At 67.5% G+C, this 18323-nt stretch overlaps 1 protein-coding gene across 1 annotated transcript; it reads left to right on the top strand.

The window, feature by feature from the left end:
* Positions 1 to 223: 223 nt before the first annotated feature.
* LOC309890793 (ryanodine receptor 1-like) lies at positions 224 to 18232 on the top strand (the record flags this gene model as incomplete). The annotated part of the gene is given in 39 exon segments (XM_082785198.1): positions 224 to 263; positions 265 to 340; positions 588 to 655; positions 1101 to 1222; positions 1655 to 1704; positions 1881 to 1941; positions 2636 to 2874; positions 3278 to 3359; positions 3674 to 3804; positions 4342 to 4581; positions 4584 to 4648; positions 4650 to 4656; positions 5200 to 5440; positions 6081 to 6168; positions 6383 to 6475; positions 7213 to 7227; positions 7913 to 8083; positions 8190 to 8249; positions 8467 to 8604; positions 8991 to 9103; positions 9464 to 9560; positions 9648 to 9754; positions 9865 to 9916; positions 10009 to 10092; positions 10179 to 10278; positions 10862 to 10941; positions 11046 to 11122; positions 11483 to 11556; positions 12221 to 12238; positions 13154 to 13234; positions 13339 to 13427; positions 13699 to 13827; positions 14295 to 14399; positions 14853 to 14934; positions 15425 to 16785; positions 17110 to 17183; positions 17316 to 17484; positions 17591 to 17677; positions 18017 to 18232. Coding segments are annotated over 39 exon segments (5182 nt in total), but the record flags the coding sequence as incomplete, so codon positions are not given.
* Between the last annotated feature and the right edge of the window lie 91 nt (positions 18233 to 18323).

Here is an 18323-nt window from a genome sequence, read left to right as displayed (position 1 = left end):
GTCCTGGGGGGCTGGGGGGGCACGGGAGGGGGTCCCGGGGGGCTGAGGGGGATTCAAGGAGGGATGCAGAGGGATTGGGGGGCGAGGTGGGGGTTTGGGGAGGTTTGGGGGGGGTTGGGGGGGGTTTTGGGGGGGTTTGGGGGGGTTTTGGGGGGTTTTGGGTTTATGGGGGGGGGGGGGTTTGGGGGGGTGGGGGGCTGAGACGTGCCCCCCCACTGCACAGGGGGCTGAAGGACATGGAGCTGGACACGTCGTCCATCGAGGAAGCGCTTCGCCTACGGCTTCCTGCAGCAGCTGCTGAAGTGGATGGACATCTCGCAGGAGTTCATCGCCCACCTGGGTACGGGACCCGCCCCCCGAGACCCCCCCCCATCGAGAACCCCCCCCCCCAAAACCCCCTCCACCCCCTCTTGGTGCTCCCCCTCTCGTGGGACCCCCAAATGTCCCCCCCATCTTTTCCCTTTGTGCCTGTGTCCCCCCATCTCCCTGCCCCCCCCATGTCCCCAGTGCCCCCCCATGTCCCCAGTGCCCCCCCCACGTCCCCAGTGCCCCCCCCAGCCCCTGACCGTCCCATTTCCCCCCCCCAGAGGCGGTGGTGAGCAGCGGGCGGGTGGAGAAGTCCCCCCACGAGCAGGAGATCAAGTTCTTCGCCAAGGTCAGGGGGACCCCAAAATTGGGGACCCTTTTGGGGTGCTTGGGGGCCCTTTTAGGGTGTTTGGGGTCCCTTTTGGGGGTGTTTTGGGTCTGTTATGGGGGTGTCTGGGGTCCCTTATGGGTGCTTGGGGTCCTTTATGGGGTGTTTTGGGTCCTTTTGGGGTGTTTGGGGTCCTTTCTGGGGCTCTTGGGGTCCCTTTTGGGGCACATCCCACCTGCTGGGGGTCCCCCAGGGCATTTTGGTGCCCCTGGGGGGTCCTTGGGGTGTCTTGGGGGGGCTCCGCAGCTATTTGGGGTCCCTTATGGGGTGCTTTTGGGGACGATATTTGGGGTCCCTCATCTCTGTTGGCCATGGGGGATTTTCGGAGTGCCGGCAGAGGGAGGGGGCATCTCCTGGGGGGGGGTGCGGCCACCCCCTGAGCCCCCTGCCCCCCTGCCCCCCCCAGATCCTGCTGCCCCTCATCAACCAGTACTTCCACAACCACTGCCTCTACTTCCTCTCCACCCCCGCCAAGGTGCTGGGCAGCGGGGGCCACGCGTCCAACAAGGAGAAGGAGATGATCACCAGGTGGGGGGCGGGGGGGGCATGGGGTGCCGGGACCCCCCCCCCAGGGTGTGGGTGGGGTATTTGGGGTGCCTCGTCCCACCCCAACGCCCCCCATCCTGGCTGGGGAGGTTGGGGTCCCCCCTATTGCTTGGGGTCCCCCCCCATAAACTGGGGTCCCCCCCATAAATTGGGGTCCTCTTTACAGGTTGGGGTCCCCCCCTATAAGTTGGGGTCCCCCCCACATTTTGGGGTCCTCCCCTACAGCTTGGGGTCCCCTTTACACCTTGGGGTCCCCCCCAAAATTTTGGGGTCCTCCTTACAGATTGGGGAGGGTCGGAATCCCCCCCCTACATCCTAGGGCCACCTGGGCACCCCCCCCAGGTTTAGGGGTGCGCGGGGACACCCCCAAGGTGGGGGGATTTGGGGGACCCCCCCCTAACGCTCCTCCTTCAGCCTCTTCTGCAAGCTGGCCGCGCTCGTCCGCCACCGCATCTCCCTCTTCGGTAAGGGAAGGTGTGGGGCAGCTGTGGGGCAGCTGTGGGGCGGCTGTGGGGCAGCTATGGGGCAGCTATGGGGCAGCTGTGGGGCAGCTGTGGGGCAGCTGTGGGGTGGCTGTGGGGCAGATGTGGGGCAGCAGTGGGGCGCCCCAGCAGCCCCTCACCCCCTCCCCGTCCCCCAGGCACGGACGCCCCGGCAGTGGTGAACTGCCTGCACATCCTCGCCCGCTCGCTGGACGCCAGGTGGGACGGGGACCCAGTGCCTCCCAGTAACCCCCCAGTCCCTCCCAGTCCCTCCCAGTCCTTCCCAGTAACCCCCCAGTAACCTCCCAGTGCCCTCCCAGTCCCTTCCAGAACCTCCCAGTGCCCTCCCAGTGCCCTCCCAGCACCTCCCAGTCCCCCCCAGTGCCCCCCAGTCCCTCCCAGTCCCACCCAGTCCCACCCAGTCCCACCCCAGTCCCCTCCCAGTCCCACCCAGTGCCCCCCAGTCCCCCCCAGTGCCCCCCAGTGCCCCCCAGTCCCTCCCAGTACCTCCCAGTAACCCCCCAGTGCCTCCCAGTGCCCCCCCAGTCCCCTCCCAGCACCTCCCAGTCCCCCCCAGTACCTCCCAGTGCCCCCCCAGTCCCCTCCCAGCACCTCCCAGTGCCTCCCAGTGTCCCCCAGTGCCCCCCAGTCCCTCCCAGTACCTCCCAGTAACCCCCCAGTGCCCTCCCAGCACCTCCCAGCACCTCCCAGTCCCCCCCAGTGCCCCCCAGTGCCCCCCCAGTCCCTCCCAGTGCCCCCCAGTCCCTCCCAGTGCCCCCCCAGTCCCACCCAGTCCCCTCCCAGTAACCCCCCAGTCCCTCCCAGTGCCCCCCAGTCCCCCCCAGTGCCCCCCAGTGCCCCCCCAGTCCCACCCAGTGCCCCCCAGTCCCACCCAGTCCCCCCACTTCCCCAGGACGGTGATGAAGTCTGGCCCCGAGATCGTCAAGGCGGGGCTGCGCTCCTTCTTCGAGAGCGCGTCGGAGGACATCGAGAAGACGGTGGAGAACCTGCGGCTGGGGAAGGTGACGCAGAGCCGCACGCAGGTGAAGGGGGTGGCGCAGAACATCAGCTACACCACGCTGGCCCTGCTGCCCGTCCTCACCTCCCTCTTCGAGCACCTGGCCCAGCACCAGTTCGGGGACGACGTCATCCGTGAGTGGGGGGGGTTATTTTGGGGAGGGGGTCATGCTAGGGGGTGTAGTGGAGGAGTTGGGGGTAAGGGGGGGGGTGGGAGTGGGGGGAGGTCTTTGGGGCAGGGGGACTCAATGGGGACAAGGGGGCACGCTGGGGACAGAGGGAGCACTTTGGGGACAGGGGGAGCATTTTGGCGATGGGGGGCACACTGGGGACACTGGGAGTGCTTTGGGGACAGGGGGAGCACTTTGGAGACGAGGGGGCACACTGGAGGTGGGGGGAGCATTTTGGGGACAAGGGGAGCACTTTTGGGACAAGGGGGCACACTGGGGACAGGGGGGCACGTTGGGGATGGGACAATGGGGGGGGGGTCAGGGGCCACCAGGTTGGGGACCCCCCCCCGACTGTCCCCTCCCCGCAGTGGACGACGTGCAGGTGTCCTGCTACCGCATCCTCTGCAGCATCTACTCGCTGGGCACCACCAGGAACCCCTACGTGGAGAGGTGAGGGGGGGGGACAGGATTTGGGGGGGGCGTAGGGTGCCCCTGGTGGCTTTGGGGTGCTCTTTGGGGTGCCCATGATGGCCATGGGGTGCCTGTGGGGGCTTTGGGGTGGCTTTGAGTTGCCCATGGTGGTCTTTGGGGTGCCCACAGTGGTCCTTGGGTTGCTCGTGTTGGCTTTGGGGTTGCCCGTGGCAGCTTTGGGGTGCTGCTGTTGACTTTGGGGTGCCGGGGGATGACTTTGTGGTGCCGGGGGGGGGTTTGGGGTGCCGGGGGGTCTTCGTGGTGCCCGTGTGTGAGCGTCCCGGTGCCCGCAGGCAGCGCCCGGCGCTGGGGGAGTGCCTGGCCCGCCTGGCCGCTGCCATGCCCGTGGCCTTCCTGGAGCCGCAGCTCAACGAGTTCAACCCCTGCTCCGTCTACAGCACCAAGTCCCCCCGCGAGCGGGCCAGTGAGTGGGGCAGGGCCCCCCCAAAAAAAACCCCACCCCCTCCCGGGGCACCCCTGAGACCCCTCTGCTCGCCCCCGGGTTTGGGGACCCCCCCCAGCTCCGCAAGCTTTGGGGCTCCCCCAACGCCCCCATTTGCCCCCCACACCCCCAATCCCCTTGTGTTGGGTCTCCCCAATGCCCCCTATCCCCAATGTCACCCCCATATCACCCCAATATCAGGGCCCCCCAACCCCACGACCCCCAACCCCATGACCCCCAACGCCCCCATTTACCCCCCTATCCCCAATATCACCCCAATATCACCCCCATATCACCCTAATATCACAGCCCCCATCTCCAATCCCCCAACCCCATGACCCCCAATGCCCCCATTTGCGCCCCTATCCCCAATATCACCCCAATATCACCCTAATATTGAGGTCCCCCACCTCCAATCCCCCAACCCCACGCCCCCCAACACCCCCCCACACCCCCCCCTCACCCCATACCCCCCCCCTCACCCCATGACCCCCCCCCCCCCCACCCCGTACCCCGCAGTCCTGGGCCTGCCGGGCCGCGTGGAGGAGATGTGCCCGGACATCCCGGACCTGGAGCGGCTGATGCGGGACATCGGGGGGCTGGCGGAGTCGGGGGCGCGCTACACGGAGATGCCGCACGTCATCGAGGTGACGCTGCCCATGCTCTGCAACTACCTGCCCCGCTGGTGGGAGCGCGGCCCCGACACCCGGCCCCGCGGCCCCTGGGCCACCGCCGTCACCGCCCAGCACCTCAACGCCCTCCTGGGCAACATCCTGCGCATCGTGGTCAACAACCTGGGCATCGACGAGGCCTCCTGGATGAAGCGCCTGGCGGGTGGGCTGGGGGGCTGGGGGGCTTGGGGGGGGTTGGGGGGGTGTGGGGGGGTGTGGGGGGGGGGATCAGGGGTCCTGTGGGGGTGATGGTGGGCATAGCGGGGTCCTGCGTGGTCCTAAGAGGGTGCTGGTGGGCTTGGGTGGGTCTAGAGGTGGTGCTGGTGGTACTGGGCAGGTCCTAGGGGTGGTACTGGTGGTCCTAGAGGTGGTGCTGGTGGTCCTAAGAAGGTGCTGGTGGACTTGGGTGGTCCTAGAGGTGCTGGTGGTGGTCCCAAGAGGGTCCTGGTGGCCCCAAGAGGATGGTGGTGACCCCAAGATGGTGGTGACCCCAATATGGTCCTGGTGACCCCAAGATGATGGTGGTGACCCCAAGAGGGTCCTGGTGACCCCAAGAGGATGGTGGTGACCCCAAGAGCACCCTGGTGACCGCGGGAGGCTCCTGGGCCTCTACCGTTGCCCCCGGGCGGTCCCAAAAGCGGGCACCCCATCCCCATCCCCATCCCCATCCCCATCCCAAACCCCAAATCCCGCCCCTCCCCCGCAGTGTTCGCCCAGCCCATCGTCAGCAAGGCGAAGCCGGAGCTGCTGCGCTCGCACTTCATCCCCACCATGGAGAAGCTGAAGAAGCGCGCGGGGAAGGTGGTGGCCGAGGAGGAGCAGCTGCGCATGGAGGCCAAGGCCGAGGCCGAGGACTCGGAGCTGCTGATCCGCGACGAGTTCTCCGTGCTCTGCCGCGACCTCTACGCCCTCTACCCCCTGCTCATCCGCTACGTGGACAACAGCCGGTGCGCGACGGGGGGGGGGGGGTTGGGGCTGGGGGGTGGGTTTTTGGAGATGGGAGGCGGATTTTTGGGGCTAGGGGGTGGTTTTCTGGGGCTGGGGGGTGGTTTTTAGGGGCTGGGGGTGATTTTTTGGGGCTGGGGGGTGTTATTTTAGGGCTGGGGGGTGGTTTTGGGGGCTGGGAGGTGTTTTTTTGGGGATGGGAGGTGGTTTTTGGGGGCTGGGGGGTGTTTCTTTGGGGCTGGGGGGTGTTTTTTGGGGGCTGAGGATGTTTTTTTGGAGCTGGAGGGGGGGGGTTTGGGGCTACGGGGTGGGTTTTTGGGGCTGGGGGTGGATTTTTGGGGCCGGGGGATGTTTTTTTGGGACTGGGGGGTGCTTTTTTAAAGCTGGAGGAGGAGTTTTGGGGCTGGGGAGTGTTTTTTTGGGGGTGGGAGGTGATTTTTTGGGGCTGGGGAATGATTTTTTGAGGCTGAGGGCTGGGTTTTTGGAGCTGGAGGTGGGTTTTTAGGGCTGGGGGGTGTTTCTGTGGGGCTGGGGGCCGGGTTTTTGGGGCTGGGGGTGTTTTTTTCGGGGGTAGTTTTTTTTTGGGGGGGGTCCTCATGGGGATGTCGCCGTCCCCTGACGTGGCCGCGGTGCCCCCCCCAGGGCCAAGTGGCTGACGGAGCCCAACTCGGACGCGGAGGAGCTGTTCCGGATGGTCGGGGAGGTTTTCATCTACTGGTCCAAGTCCCACGTGAGCTGGGGGCACTGGGGGCACTGGGACATTATGGGGGCACTGGGGGCACTGGGACACGAGGATATGGGGACACTGGGACGTTATGGGGGCATTATGGGGACACTGGGGACACTGGGACATTATGGGGGCATTATGGGGGCATTATGGGGACACTGGGGACACTAGGACATGGGGACATGGGGGGGGCTCAGCCTCGTTTCCCCCCCCCCAGAACTTCAAGCGGGAGGAGCAGAACTTCGTGGTGCAGAACGAGATCAACAACATGTCCTTCCTGACGGCCGACAGCAAGAGCAAGATGGCCAAGGTGGGGGCGTCCCTGCCAGGGCCCCCCCAGAGACCCCAAATCCCCCCCGTCCTGCTCCACAGGGCTCTGCATCCCTCCCGACCCACCCGGTGCCCCCAAACCCACCCAGTGCCCCCAGACCCAGCCATCTCCATCCGTCCCAACCCAACCTGGTGTCCCCAAACCTCCCCAAACCCCCCCGGTGTCCCCAAACCCAGGTATCTGCATCCCTCCCAACCCTACCCAGTGTCCCCAAACTCACCCAGTACACCCAGACCCACCCAGTACCCCCAGACCCAGCCATCTCCATCCCTCCAGACCCCACCCAGTGTCCCCAAACCTCCCCAAATCCACCCGGTGTCCCCAGACCCCCCCGGTGTCCCCAACCCCAGGTATCTCCATCCCTCCTGACCCCACCCAGTGCCCCCAGACCCTCCCAGTATATCCCCAAACCCACCCAGTATCCCCAGACCCACCCAGTGCCCCCAACCCCACCCATCTCCCTCCCCCCCAATCCCCCCCCAGCACCCCCAAACCTCCCCCACCCCCACTCGCTGCCCCCCACCCCTCCCCTTCCTCACGGGTCCCCACCCCTCCTCTTCCTCCCAGCCCCCCAGCCCCCTCCTGCTCCCCCCCGGTGCCCCCCAACCAAGGGTCCCCGTCCCGTCCCGACCCCCCCGTGTCCCCCCCGGGCCGTGGTGGCGGGGGCTAACGCTGTCTCTTCTCTCCTGCCCTTGGCTGCGGGCGCTGGCACCTAGTCCGGAGACGGCCAGGTTAGCGGGGCCGCGCCGGGCGGGGGGGGGCCGCCGCGGATGGGACCCCCAGGAACCCCCCCCGGGTCCTGCTCCGTGGACCCCTGGGGCTGCTGGAGCTGTGGCACGGGGGTCCTGATGTCCCCATGGCTCGGGGGTCCTGGCGCTGGTGCCCCCCATCTTTACGGCACGGGGTCTCTCCCCCCTTGGTGTCCCCATTGCTGTGGTCCTGTGGTGAGGGGCTCCTGGCCTTGATAATGGGGTCCCCATGGCCTTGATGGAGTCTCTGTGGCCTCAATAATGGGGTCCCCATGGCTTTGGTGATGATCCCATGGCCTTGTTGGGGTCCTCATGGCCTCAATAATGATCCTATGGACTTGATAATGGGGTCCCCATGGCCTTGATGATGACCCTATGGCCTTGTTGGGGTCCCCATGGCCTTGACCATGACCCCATGGCCTCAATAATGGGATTCCCATGGCCTTGACCATGACCCAATGGCCTTGATGAGCTCCCCATAACCTTGATGATGATCCCATGGCCTCAATGAGATCCCCATGGCCTTGATGGGGTCCCCATGCCCTTGACCATGACCCCATGGCCTCAATCATGACCCCATGGCCTCGATGAGCTCCCCGTGGCCTCGACGATGCCCCCACCCCACGGCCGCGCTCGGCGGCTCTGACGCCCCCGTCCCCGTGCCCAGGGGGGCGGCTCGGAGCAGGAGCGGACGAAGAAGAAGCGCCGGGGCGACCGCTACTCCATCCACACCTCGCTCATCGTGGCCACCCTGAAGAAGATGCTGCCCATCGGCCTCAACATGTGCTCGCCCACCGACCAGGAGCTCATCGCCCTGGCCAAGGGCCGCTACGCGCTGGTGGGTGGCCGGGGGGGGGGGCCGCGGGGTGCGGGGGGCACCCCCCGGGGGGGGACACGCGGCCCCTGAGGTGTCCCCGTGTCCCTGTCCCCCCCCCCCAATGCAGAAGGACACGGACGAGGAGGTGCGCGAGTTCCTCAACAACAACCTGCACCTGCAGGGCAAGGTGAGGGGGGGCCCCATGGTGCCCCCGCCGTGTCCCCGCCGTGTCCCCGTTGTGTCCCCTTTGTGTCCCCACCGTGTCCCCTTCATGTCCCCACCATGTCCCCTTTGTGTCCCCGTTGCGTCCCCTTTGTGTCCCCTTCATGTCCCCTTCATGTTCCTATTATCTCCCCATGGTCCCCATGTCCCCATAGTCCACCTCCATGTCCCCGTGTCCCCAGTGCGAGAACTCGTCGTCCATGCGGTGGCAGATGGCCCTGTACCGCGAGATGGCCGGCAAGGCCGAGGACTCCGACAGCCCCGAGAAGATCGTGCGCAGGGTGCAGGAGGTGTCGGCCGTGCTCTACCACCTCGAGCAGGTCAGGGGGGTCCCGGGGGGCTGGGGAGGGGTCCCCGAGGTGCTCCTGGGGGTCCCTGAGGGGCTCCTGGGGGTCCCAGAGGGGCTTCTGGGGGTGCTCAGGGTGCTGCTGGGGTGCCCTGGGGGGCACTGGGATGCTCCAGGGGGTGTCCAGATGTCCCTTGGGGGTCCTCAGGGTGCTCCTGGGGGTCCCCAAGGTGCTCCTGGGGGTCCTCAGGGTGCTCCTGGGGGTCTCCAAATGTCCCTGGGGATCCCTGGGGTGCTCTGGGGAGCAATGGGGATGCTCTGGGGGTCTCTGGGGAGCTCTGGGGGTCTCTGGGGGTCTCTGGGGAGCTCTGGAGGTCCCGGGGGTCCGGGGGTCAGCGCGGTGACGCCCCCCGCCCGCAGACGGAGCACCCCTACAAGTCCAAGAAGGCCGTGTGGCACAAGCTGCTCTCCAAGCAGCGCCGGCGCGCCGTGGTGGCCTGCTTCCGCATGACGCCGCTCTACAACCTGCCCAGGTGGGACTGGGGGCAACTGGGGGCAACTGGGAGCAACTGGGAGCCTGCTGGAGGCAACTGGGGAGCCTCTAGGAACCACTGAGGGCAACTGGGAACTCCCTGAGAGGCTTTTGGGGTGACTGGGATCCTCTTGGGAGCAACTGGGGAGGCACTGGGGGCAACTGGGAGACCGTTGGGGCCAACTGGGAGCTACTGGGGGTAACTGGGAGCCCCTTGGGGGTAACGGGGCAAGTCCTACAGCCTTCTGGAGGCAACTGGGGATAACCGGGAAGCCACTGGGGCTAACTGGGGAGCCTCCGGAGGCAACCGGGCACCTACTGGGGGTAACTGGGAGTAACTGGGAGCAACTGGTCCCCGCAGGCACCGCGCCTGCAACATGTTCCTGGAGGCCTACAAGCTGTCGTGGCTGATGACCGAGGAGCACCCCTTCGAGGACCGCATGATCGACGACCTCTCGGTGGGCACAGGGGGGTCTGGGGGGGGGTCACCGGCTCGGGACCCCCCCCAGCTGACCCCAACCCCCCCCCCGGTGTCCCTGGGGTAGAAATCGGGGGAGGAAGAGGAGGAGGAGGAGGAGGAGAAGGACGCGAAGCCGGACCCCCTGCACCAGCTCATCCTGCACTTCAGCCGCACGGCGCTGACGGAGAAGAGGTTGGGGGGGGGTCCCCAATTTGGGGGGGGTCCCCAAATTTGGGGAGGGGTCCCCGTGTTGGGGTGGTGCAGCCCCTAAGCCCCCCCCATCTCCCCTGCGCCCCCCATAGCAAGTTGGAGAAGGATCACTTGTACATGGCGTACGCTGGCATCATGGCCAAGGTGGGTCCGTTAATTAATTAATTAACTAATTAATTAATTAATTTGGGGGGGTGTCAGGGGTTAACCCCCCCCCCCCCCGCGACCCTTTCCAGAGCTGCCACATCGATGAAGGGGGTGAGGAAGAGGAGAAGAAGGAGGACGAGAAGGAAGAGGAGGAAGCTGAGGATTCGTTCGAGGTGGGTTGGGGGCGACCCCCCCAGGACCCCTCCCCCCAGGTCCTGCAGCCCCCCCTGACCCCCCCCACCCAAAATAACCCCCCCAGGAGAAGGAGATGGAGAAGCAGAAGCTGCTGTACCAGCAAGCCCGGCTGCACACGCGCGGCGCCGCCGAGATGGTGCTGCAGATGATCAGCGCCTGCAAAGGTGGGGGGGGGACCCCAAAATGGGGGGGGGGCTGGGGGCACCCCAAAATGGGGGGAGGGTCCTGGGGGGGTCCCTAAATGGGAGGGGGTCCTGGGGTGCCACAAAAATAGGGGAGGGGTCCTGGGAACGCCAATATCTGGGGGGGTCCTGGGGGCACCCCAAAATGTGGGGGGGTCCTATGGAGTCCCAAAAATGTGGGGGGGGTCCTGGGGTGTCCCGAAAATGGGGCAGGGTCCTGGGGAGACCCAAAAATAGGGGGGAGGTCCTGGGCTGTCCTGAAAATAGGGGGGTCCTGGGGTGCCCCAAATCTGGAGGGGGTCCTGGGGTGTCCCAAAACTTGGGGGGGTCCTGGGGTGCCCCAAAACTTGGGGGGGTCCTGGGGTGCCCCAAAACTTGGGGGGCGTCCTGGGGTGCGCTGATATCCGGGAGGGCCTTGGGGCACCCTAATATGTGGGGGGGTCCTGGGACACCCCAATATTTTGGGGGGTCCCGGGGCTCCCCAACACTTCGGGGGGGTCCCGGGGCACCCCAATATTTTTGGGGGGCCCCGGGGGGGTCGCTGAGCGCCCGCTGGTGCCCGCAGGGGAGCGGGGGGAGATGGTGTCCTCCACCCTCAAGCTCGGCATCTCCATCCTCAACGGGGGCAACGCCGACGTGCAGCAGGTCGGGGGGCTTGGGGGGGGGTCGGGGGGGCTGGGGGGGGGCTGGGGGTGTCCGTGTGTCCGTCCGGGTGCCCACGTGTCCCTGTCCCCCCCCCCCACCCCCAGAAAATGCTGGACTACCTGAAGGAGAAGCGCGAGGTCGGCTTCTTCCAGAGCGTCCAGGCGCTGATGCAGACCTGCAGGTGAGGGGGGGGGGCAGGATGGGACCCCCCCCCAACTGTTGGGACCCCCCCCAATCACTGGGACCCCCCCCAATCATCAGGACCCCTTCCAACTATTGGGACTCCCCCCAAACATTATGAGCTCCCCTAAACATCAAGGACCCCCCCCCAACCATTGGGACCCCCCCCCAACCACTGGGACCCCCCCCAACCACCACAGATCCCCCCATCAGGACCCCCATAGGTTCCCCATTGCCCCCCCCCACCTCCCACGAACCCTTTTTGGGGGGGTCAGACACAGCCTGGGGGGGGTGCAAGGGGGGCTCTGGTGGGGGGGGGCTCTTGGTGACCCCCCCCCCAATTTGTGTCCCCCCCCCAAAGCGTCCTGGACCTGAACGCGTTCGAGCGGCAGAACAAGGCGGAGGGGCTGGGCATGGTGACGGAGGAGGGGACGAGTGAGTGGGGGGGCCCTGCCCCAGGGACCCCCCCGGGGAGCGGGATTTTGGGGGGGGGGGGGCTGCCATCAAGGGGGGGGAGGGTCCCCGTTCTGCTCCCCCCGTCCCACCCCCCCCAGACCTTGCTATTAATTGTGGCTCTCATCCTCTAATGCCCCCCCCGAACCTAAATGACCCCCCCCCGAACCCAAATAACCCCCTCCAAAAAATCCTAATTCCCCCCAAAATGCAAATAACCCACTCCAAAATCCCCAATACCCCCCCCAGACCCTAATACCCCCCAAACCCCGTTACCCCCCCAATCCCAATACCCCCCCAAACCCTAATATTACCCACAAAACCCAATACCCCCCCAGACCCTAATTACACCCCAAACCCTAATACCCCCCCCAAACCCTAATACCACCCAAACCCTAATATACCCCCCCAAACCCCAATGCCCCCCCAAACCCTAATACTCCCCCAAACCCTAACACCCCCCCAGACCCTAATTCCCCCCCCCCAAACCCTAATACCCCCCCCCCAGCCCTAATTCCCTCTGGGTCCCGGTAGCCCTTACAGGGTGTCCCGCCTGCCCCCGACCCTAATCCCCCCCCAGCCCCCCGGACCCCCCCCGCTCACCTCCTCTCTCCCCTTCTCTCCCCGTCCCGGCTCCCGGCGGCAGTCATCAGCCGTGAGAACGGTAAATACCCGACCCCATAGGGGCTGTAGGGCCGGGGGGGGTTATAGGGTCTATAGGGCCTGGGGGGGCTGTATTGGGGTCTGCAGGGCCTGGGGGGCTTATAATGGGGTCTGTAGGGCCGGGGGTTGTAGGGTCTGTAGGACTGCAGGGGGGGCTGTATTGGGGTCTGGAGGACCTGGGGTTGTAGGGTCTGTAGGGCCAGGGGCTTATAATGGGGTCTGTAGGGCCGGGGGCTGTAGGGTCTTTAGGGTTGGGGGGGCTGTTTTGGGGTCTGTAGGGCTGGGGGCTGTATCGGGGTCTGTAGGGCTGCGGAAGCTGTTGCAGGGTCTGTAGGGCTATGAGGTGTTGTTGCGGGGTCTATAGGGCCGTGGGGCTGATCGCAGAGCCTGTAGGGCTGCGGGGTGTTATTGTAGGGTCTCCAGGCCGCAGGGTGTTGTTATGGGGTCTGTAACAACAGGGGGGCTCCTGTAGGGCCGGGGGGCTGCGGGGTGTCCGTGTAGGGTCAGCAGGGCCCCGGGCTGCTGTCGTAGGGTCTGTAGGGCCAGGGGTGTCCCTGTAGGGCCGGGGGGGCTCTGGTGTCCCCGCAGCATGCCTGACCCCGCTTGTCCCCGACCCCCAGCCCCGCTGGCTGCCCCCTCCCCACGCTAACCCCACTGCCACCCTGGTGTGTCCCCGAGTCACCCCTGGGTGTCCCCAAATCACCCTGGGGTGTCGCTGTGTCACCCTTGGGTGTCCCCGTGTCACCCCAGGGTGTCCCCATGTCCCCCTGGGATGTCCCTGTGTCACCCCGGGGTGCCACCCTGCCGCCCAGGGGCCACCCCCACACCTCCCACCGCCGCCACCCCCCGTGTCCCCGCGCCCCCCACCCCGGGGTGCCCCCGCGGCGCCCCCTGACCCCGTCCCCGCGCCCCCCAGGGGAGAAGGTGATGGCAGACGACGAGTTCACGCAGGACCTCTTCCGCCTGCTGCAGCTGCTCTGCGAGGGGCACAACAACGGTACGGGGTGGGGGGACGGGGGGACACGGGGGGGACACGGGGGGACACGGGTGGGACAGGGGGCAACTTGGGGGGGCCGCTCTGACCCCGCTGCCCCCCCCCAGACTTTCAGAACTACCTGCGCACGCAGACGGGCAACACCACCACCATCAACATCATCATCTGCACCGTGGACTACCTGCTGCGCCTGCAGGTGCCCGGCCCCAAATGGCCCCAAATGGCCCCAAAAATCCCTAAATGGCCCCAAATATCCCCAGCTGGCCCCAAATGTCCCCAACCTTATGCTCCAGTCCCCAATCTCGTGCCCCATGTCCCTGTGCCACCAACCATGACCCCAACCTCGTGCTGCTGGGGGTCCCCATTCCCATGTCCCCGTCCCCATGTCCCCGTCCTCGTGTCCCCGTCCCCGTGTCCCCGTCCCCGTGTCCCCGTCCCCGTCCCGCTGACGGCCCCGCTGGCGGCAGGAGTCCATCAGCGACTTCTACTGGTACTACTCGGGGAAGGACGTCATCGACGAGCAGGGGAAGAGGAATTTCTCCAAGGCCATGGCCGTGGCCAAGCAGGTCTTCAACAGCCTCACCGAGTACATCCAGGTGAGACCTGGCCCCGTGGCCCCCTGTCCCTGGGGTCCCCGTGTCCTTGGGGTCCCCAGGTCCCTGCATCTGCCTGGGGGTCCCCAGGGGTCCTGGTGTCCAAGGGATCCCGGAGCTCCTGAGGGTCCCCAAGGTCTCCGAGGTCCCCAAGTGCCCCCAATGTCCCCAGGTGACTCCAAGGGATCCCAATATCCCCGGGTGCCCCCAAGTGCCCCCAATGTCCCCAGGTGACCCCAAGTGCCCCCAGTGTCCCCAAGAGACCCCAAGGGATCCCAATGCCCCCCCCCAAGTGCCCCCGATGTCCCCAAATGCCCCCAAGTGCCCCAACACCCCCTGCTCCCAGGGACCCCAATGCCCCCAACCACCCCCAGTTCCCCCATGCCCTGGCGAGCCCCAAATGTGCCACCATCCCGGGGGGTCCCCGAGGTCCCCTGGCCCTCGCTGCCAGCCCCCCCTGCCCCCCCCAGGGTCCGTGCACGGGGAACCAGCAGAGCCTGGCCCACAGCCGCCTGTGGGACGCCGTCGTCGGCTTCCTCCACGTCTTCGCCCACATGATGAAGAAGCTGGCGCAGGTGGGCACTGGGAGGCCACTGGGAGCACTGGGACGAGCCCCCCCCCCCGCCCCGTACTAACCCTCTGGCCCCGACGAGGGTGCCCCCCTGTTCTCCCCCTCCCCACACCGTCACCCCGCTTCCCAAGGGACCCCCCCCCAATTTGGGGTCCGCTCCTGACCGACCTTTCCGCCCCCACTGCTGCCAGATGGGGCCAGCGCCGGGACAACGAAACGGCGTAAGCACCCCCCCAACCCCCCCCCCAGCTCTGCATGGCCTCACTAACCCCCCCCCAGCACGGCACGACCCCCCCATACCCCTCCATGCCCCCCCCACCTTCCCACCCCCCTCATTTCCCCTGCGCGCTGCAAGGATCAGTCCCGGAGCTGGTAAGGGGGAGGTGGGGGGGGGCAGGGCTGTGCTGGGGGGGGGACACACAATGCTTTGGGGGTCACGCTCTGTGCCCCCCCCCAGGATTCCAGCCAAATCGGGCTGCTGAAGGAGCTGCTGGACCTGCAGAAGGACATGGTGGTGATGCTGCTGTCCCTGCTGGAAGGTGGGGGGGGGTCCCTGCATCCTTGGGGGGGGTCCCCGCTCCCCAGGGGGGTTCCTGGGGGTCCCTGCTCCCTGAGGGGGGCCCTGGGGGTCTTCTGCTGGGATCTGGTGGGGGTCCCTGGGGGTCTTCTACTGAGACCTGGTGGGGGGTCCCTGGGGGTCCCTGCTGCATGGGGTGGGGGGTCCCTGGGGGTTCCCACTCCTGAGGGTCTACTGGGACCTGGTGGGGGGGTCCCTGGGGGTCCCCATACCCCAGGGGGAGATCCTGGGGGTTTCTGCTCCCTGGGGAGGTCCCTGGGGGTCCCCTGGGGGTCTTCTACTGGGACCTGGTGGGGGGTCCCTGGGGTTCCCCCCTCCTGAGAGTCTCCTGGGACCTGGTGGGGGGTCCCTGGGGGCCCTCCGGGACCTGACGGCGGGTCCCCCTTCGTGCCCCCCACCCCGTAATGAATAAATCCCCCCCCCTAATAAATAACCCCCCCATTGCCCCGCAGGGAACGTGGTGAACGGCACGATCGCGCGGCAGATGGTGGACATGCTGGTGGAGTCGTCCAGCAACGTCACCATGATCCTCAAGTTCTTCGACATGTTCCTGAAGCTGCGCGACATCGTGGCCTCCGACGCCTTCCGCGACTACGTCTCGGACCCGCGCGGCCTCATCTCCAAGAAGGATTTCCAGAAGGCCATGGACAGCCAGAAGCAGTACGAGCCGGCCGAGGTGCAGTTCCTGCTGTCCTGCTCCGAGGCGGACGAGAACGAGATGATCGACGTCGAGGCGTTCGCCGGCCGCTTCCAGGAGCCGGCGCGCGACATCGGCTTCAACGTGGCCGTGCTGCTCACCAACCTGGCCGAGCACGTCCCCCACGACCAGCGGCTCCGCACCTTCCTGGAGCAGGCGGCCAGCATCCTGGAGTATTTCCGCCCCTTCCTGGGCCGCATCGAGATCATGGGCGCGGCGCGGCGCATCGAGCGCCTCTACTTCGAGATCAGCGCCGCCAACAAGGCGCAGTGGGAGATGCCGCAGGTCAAGGAGTCCAAGCGCCAGTTCATCTTCGACGTGGTCAACGAGGGCGGCGAGGCCGAGAAGATGGAGCTCTTCGTCAGCTTCTGCGAGGACACCATCTTCGAGATGCAGATCGCCTCGCGCCTCTCCGAGGAGGAGCCGGCGCGCGACGGCGAGGAGGGCGAGGAGCAGGAGGACGAGGACGAGCCCCCCCCGGCCGCCGGCGCCGCCGCCCCCCCGCCGCCCTCCGAGCCCTCCTCGGCTTTCGGGGAGCTGCTGGCGGGGGCCGGGGGGCTGCGGCGCCTGCTGGGGACCCCCCACTCGTGGCGGCGGCGGCTGCGGCGGCTGCGCAAGAAGCCCGGGCGCGAGCTGGCGTGGGCGGCGGGGGCGGCGGCGGGCCGGGCGGTGCTGGGGGGGCTGCTGGGGGGCTGGGGGGTGCTGGGGGCCGTGGGGCGCTTGGCTTGGGTCTCCCTCTTCGGGGGGGGGCTGGTGGAAGGCGCCCAGAAGCTGGCGCTGGCCGAGCTGCTGGCCAGCATGCCCGACCCCACGCAGGACGCCGTGGGGGGCGGCGAGGCCGGGGGGGTGGGCGCAGGGGGGGAGGGCGGCGGCGAGGAGGAAGCCCCCCCGCCCGCCCAGCTCCTGCCGCAGCCCCCCGAGGAAGAGGAGGAGGAGGAAGAGGCGGCGGTGGCGGCGGTGGCCGTGGTGCCGGCGGCTTTCGGGGGGCGCAAGGAGGTCGGGCACTACCGGCTGGCCGCCCCCGACGCCCCCGGGGGGCTGGGGGACATCGGGGAGCCCCCCTCCGCCGAGCCCCCCACCCCCGAGGGCACCCCCATCCTCAGGAGGAAGATCAGGGTAGGCAGCTGGGGGGGTCTGGGATCCTATGGGGGGGGGTCTGGGGTCCCTATGGGGGGGGTCTGAGTGTCCTATAGGGGGGTCTGGGGTCCCTATGGAGGATGCTGGGGTCCCTATGGGGGGTCTGGGGTCCCTATAGGGGGGTCTGGGGTCTCTATGGGGGGGCTCTGGGATCCCTTATGGGGAGCAGAATCCATGAGGTCCCTCCAATGGGGGGGTCCCAATGGGGTGTGTGGGGGGTGGGACCCCTGAATTCCCTCCCAGCAGTGAGGGGGGGGGTCTTTGAGGTGGGGGGGGGTCTGCTGAGCCCCTCTCGTGCTGCAGGAGGATGGGGAGGAGGTGGTGGAGGAAGAGCCCCAGAAGGAGGAGGAGGCAGCGGCCGAGACCGAGAAGGCCGAGTGAGTGTGGGGGGGGTCCGGGGGGGTCCAGCACTGCTTGGGGGGGTCTCCATGACCCCATAGGGGGGTGGGCTACGGGGCAAGGTCCTGGCTGTGCCCCCCCCCCCCCTTGATGTCCCGTTTTCTCCACAGCACTGAGAATGGGGAGAAGGCTGCGGCCGAGGGGGCCGAGGGGGGGCCAGAGGCTGCGCCCCCCCCCGAGAGGCGACGGAAATCGGTCCCCCGGGAGCGCAAGGAGCCCCCGGCTGAGGGGGGGCTGGAGTTCTGGGCAGAGCTGGAGGTGCAGAGGGTCAAGTTCCTGGTAAGGCTCGGGGAAAGGGGGGAGTGGACGGGCCCCCGGAGCTGGGGGGGGGGGGTGGTGGTGGTGGGGAGGGGGTCCTCACCGTGCCCCCCCCCCCTCTGCACAGAACTACTTGTCGCGGAATTTCTACAACCTGCGCTTCCTGGCGCTCTTCCTCGCCTTCGCCATCAACTTCATCCTCCTCTTCTACAAGGTCGGGGCTCCGGGGGGGCGAGGATGGGAAGGGGGGGGAGAAAGGGGGCTGGGGGGGGACACAGAGGGCTGGGGGGGCACAGGGGATTGGGAGGGCAGGGATTGGGGGAGAGGACAGGGTTGGGGGAGGACAGGGAGTTGGGGTGGGCACAGGGGGCTCGGGGGGGGACAGGGGTTGGGGGTAGGACTGGGTTGGGAGAGGACAGGAGGCTGGGGGGGACAGGGGTCTTATGGGGGGGACACAGAGGGCTGGGGGGGGGACACAGGGGGCTCGGGGGGCACAAGGATTCAGAGGGGGGGGGTCTACAAAGGACCCTGTGACCCGGGGTCCCCCTGGCAGGTGTCGGAGCACCCCCCGGGCGCCGAGGAGGAGCCCGAGGAAGGCTCGGGGCTGGCGGTGGAGGCGGAGGCCGGGGAGGCGGCGGGGGAGGAGGGCAGCGTGGTGTACTACTTCCTGGAGGAGAGCACCGGCTACATGCAGCCCGCGCTGCAGGGGCTGGCGCTGGCGCACACGCTGGTGGCCTTCCTCTGCATCATCGGCTACAACTGCCTCAAGGTCGGCCGGGCACGCCCCCCCGGACACGCCCAGACAGGCCACGCCCCCCTCCGGACACGCCCTCTTTGGACACGCCCATGTGTTCCACCCC

Source organism: Aythya marila (assembly GCF_965140915.1).
Source record: "Aythya marila genome assembly, contig: HAP1_HAP1_SCAFFOLD_1036, whole genome shotgun sequence".
NCBI lineage: Eukaryota > Metazoa > Chordata > Aves > Anseriformes > Anatidae > Aythya > Aythya marila.
The sequence above is the reverse complement of the archived record's forward strand: the minus strand, read 5'-3'. Positions and strand labels throughout refer to the sequence as shown.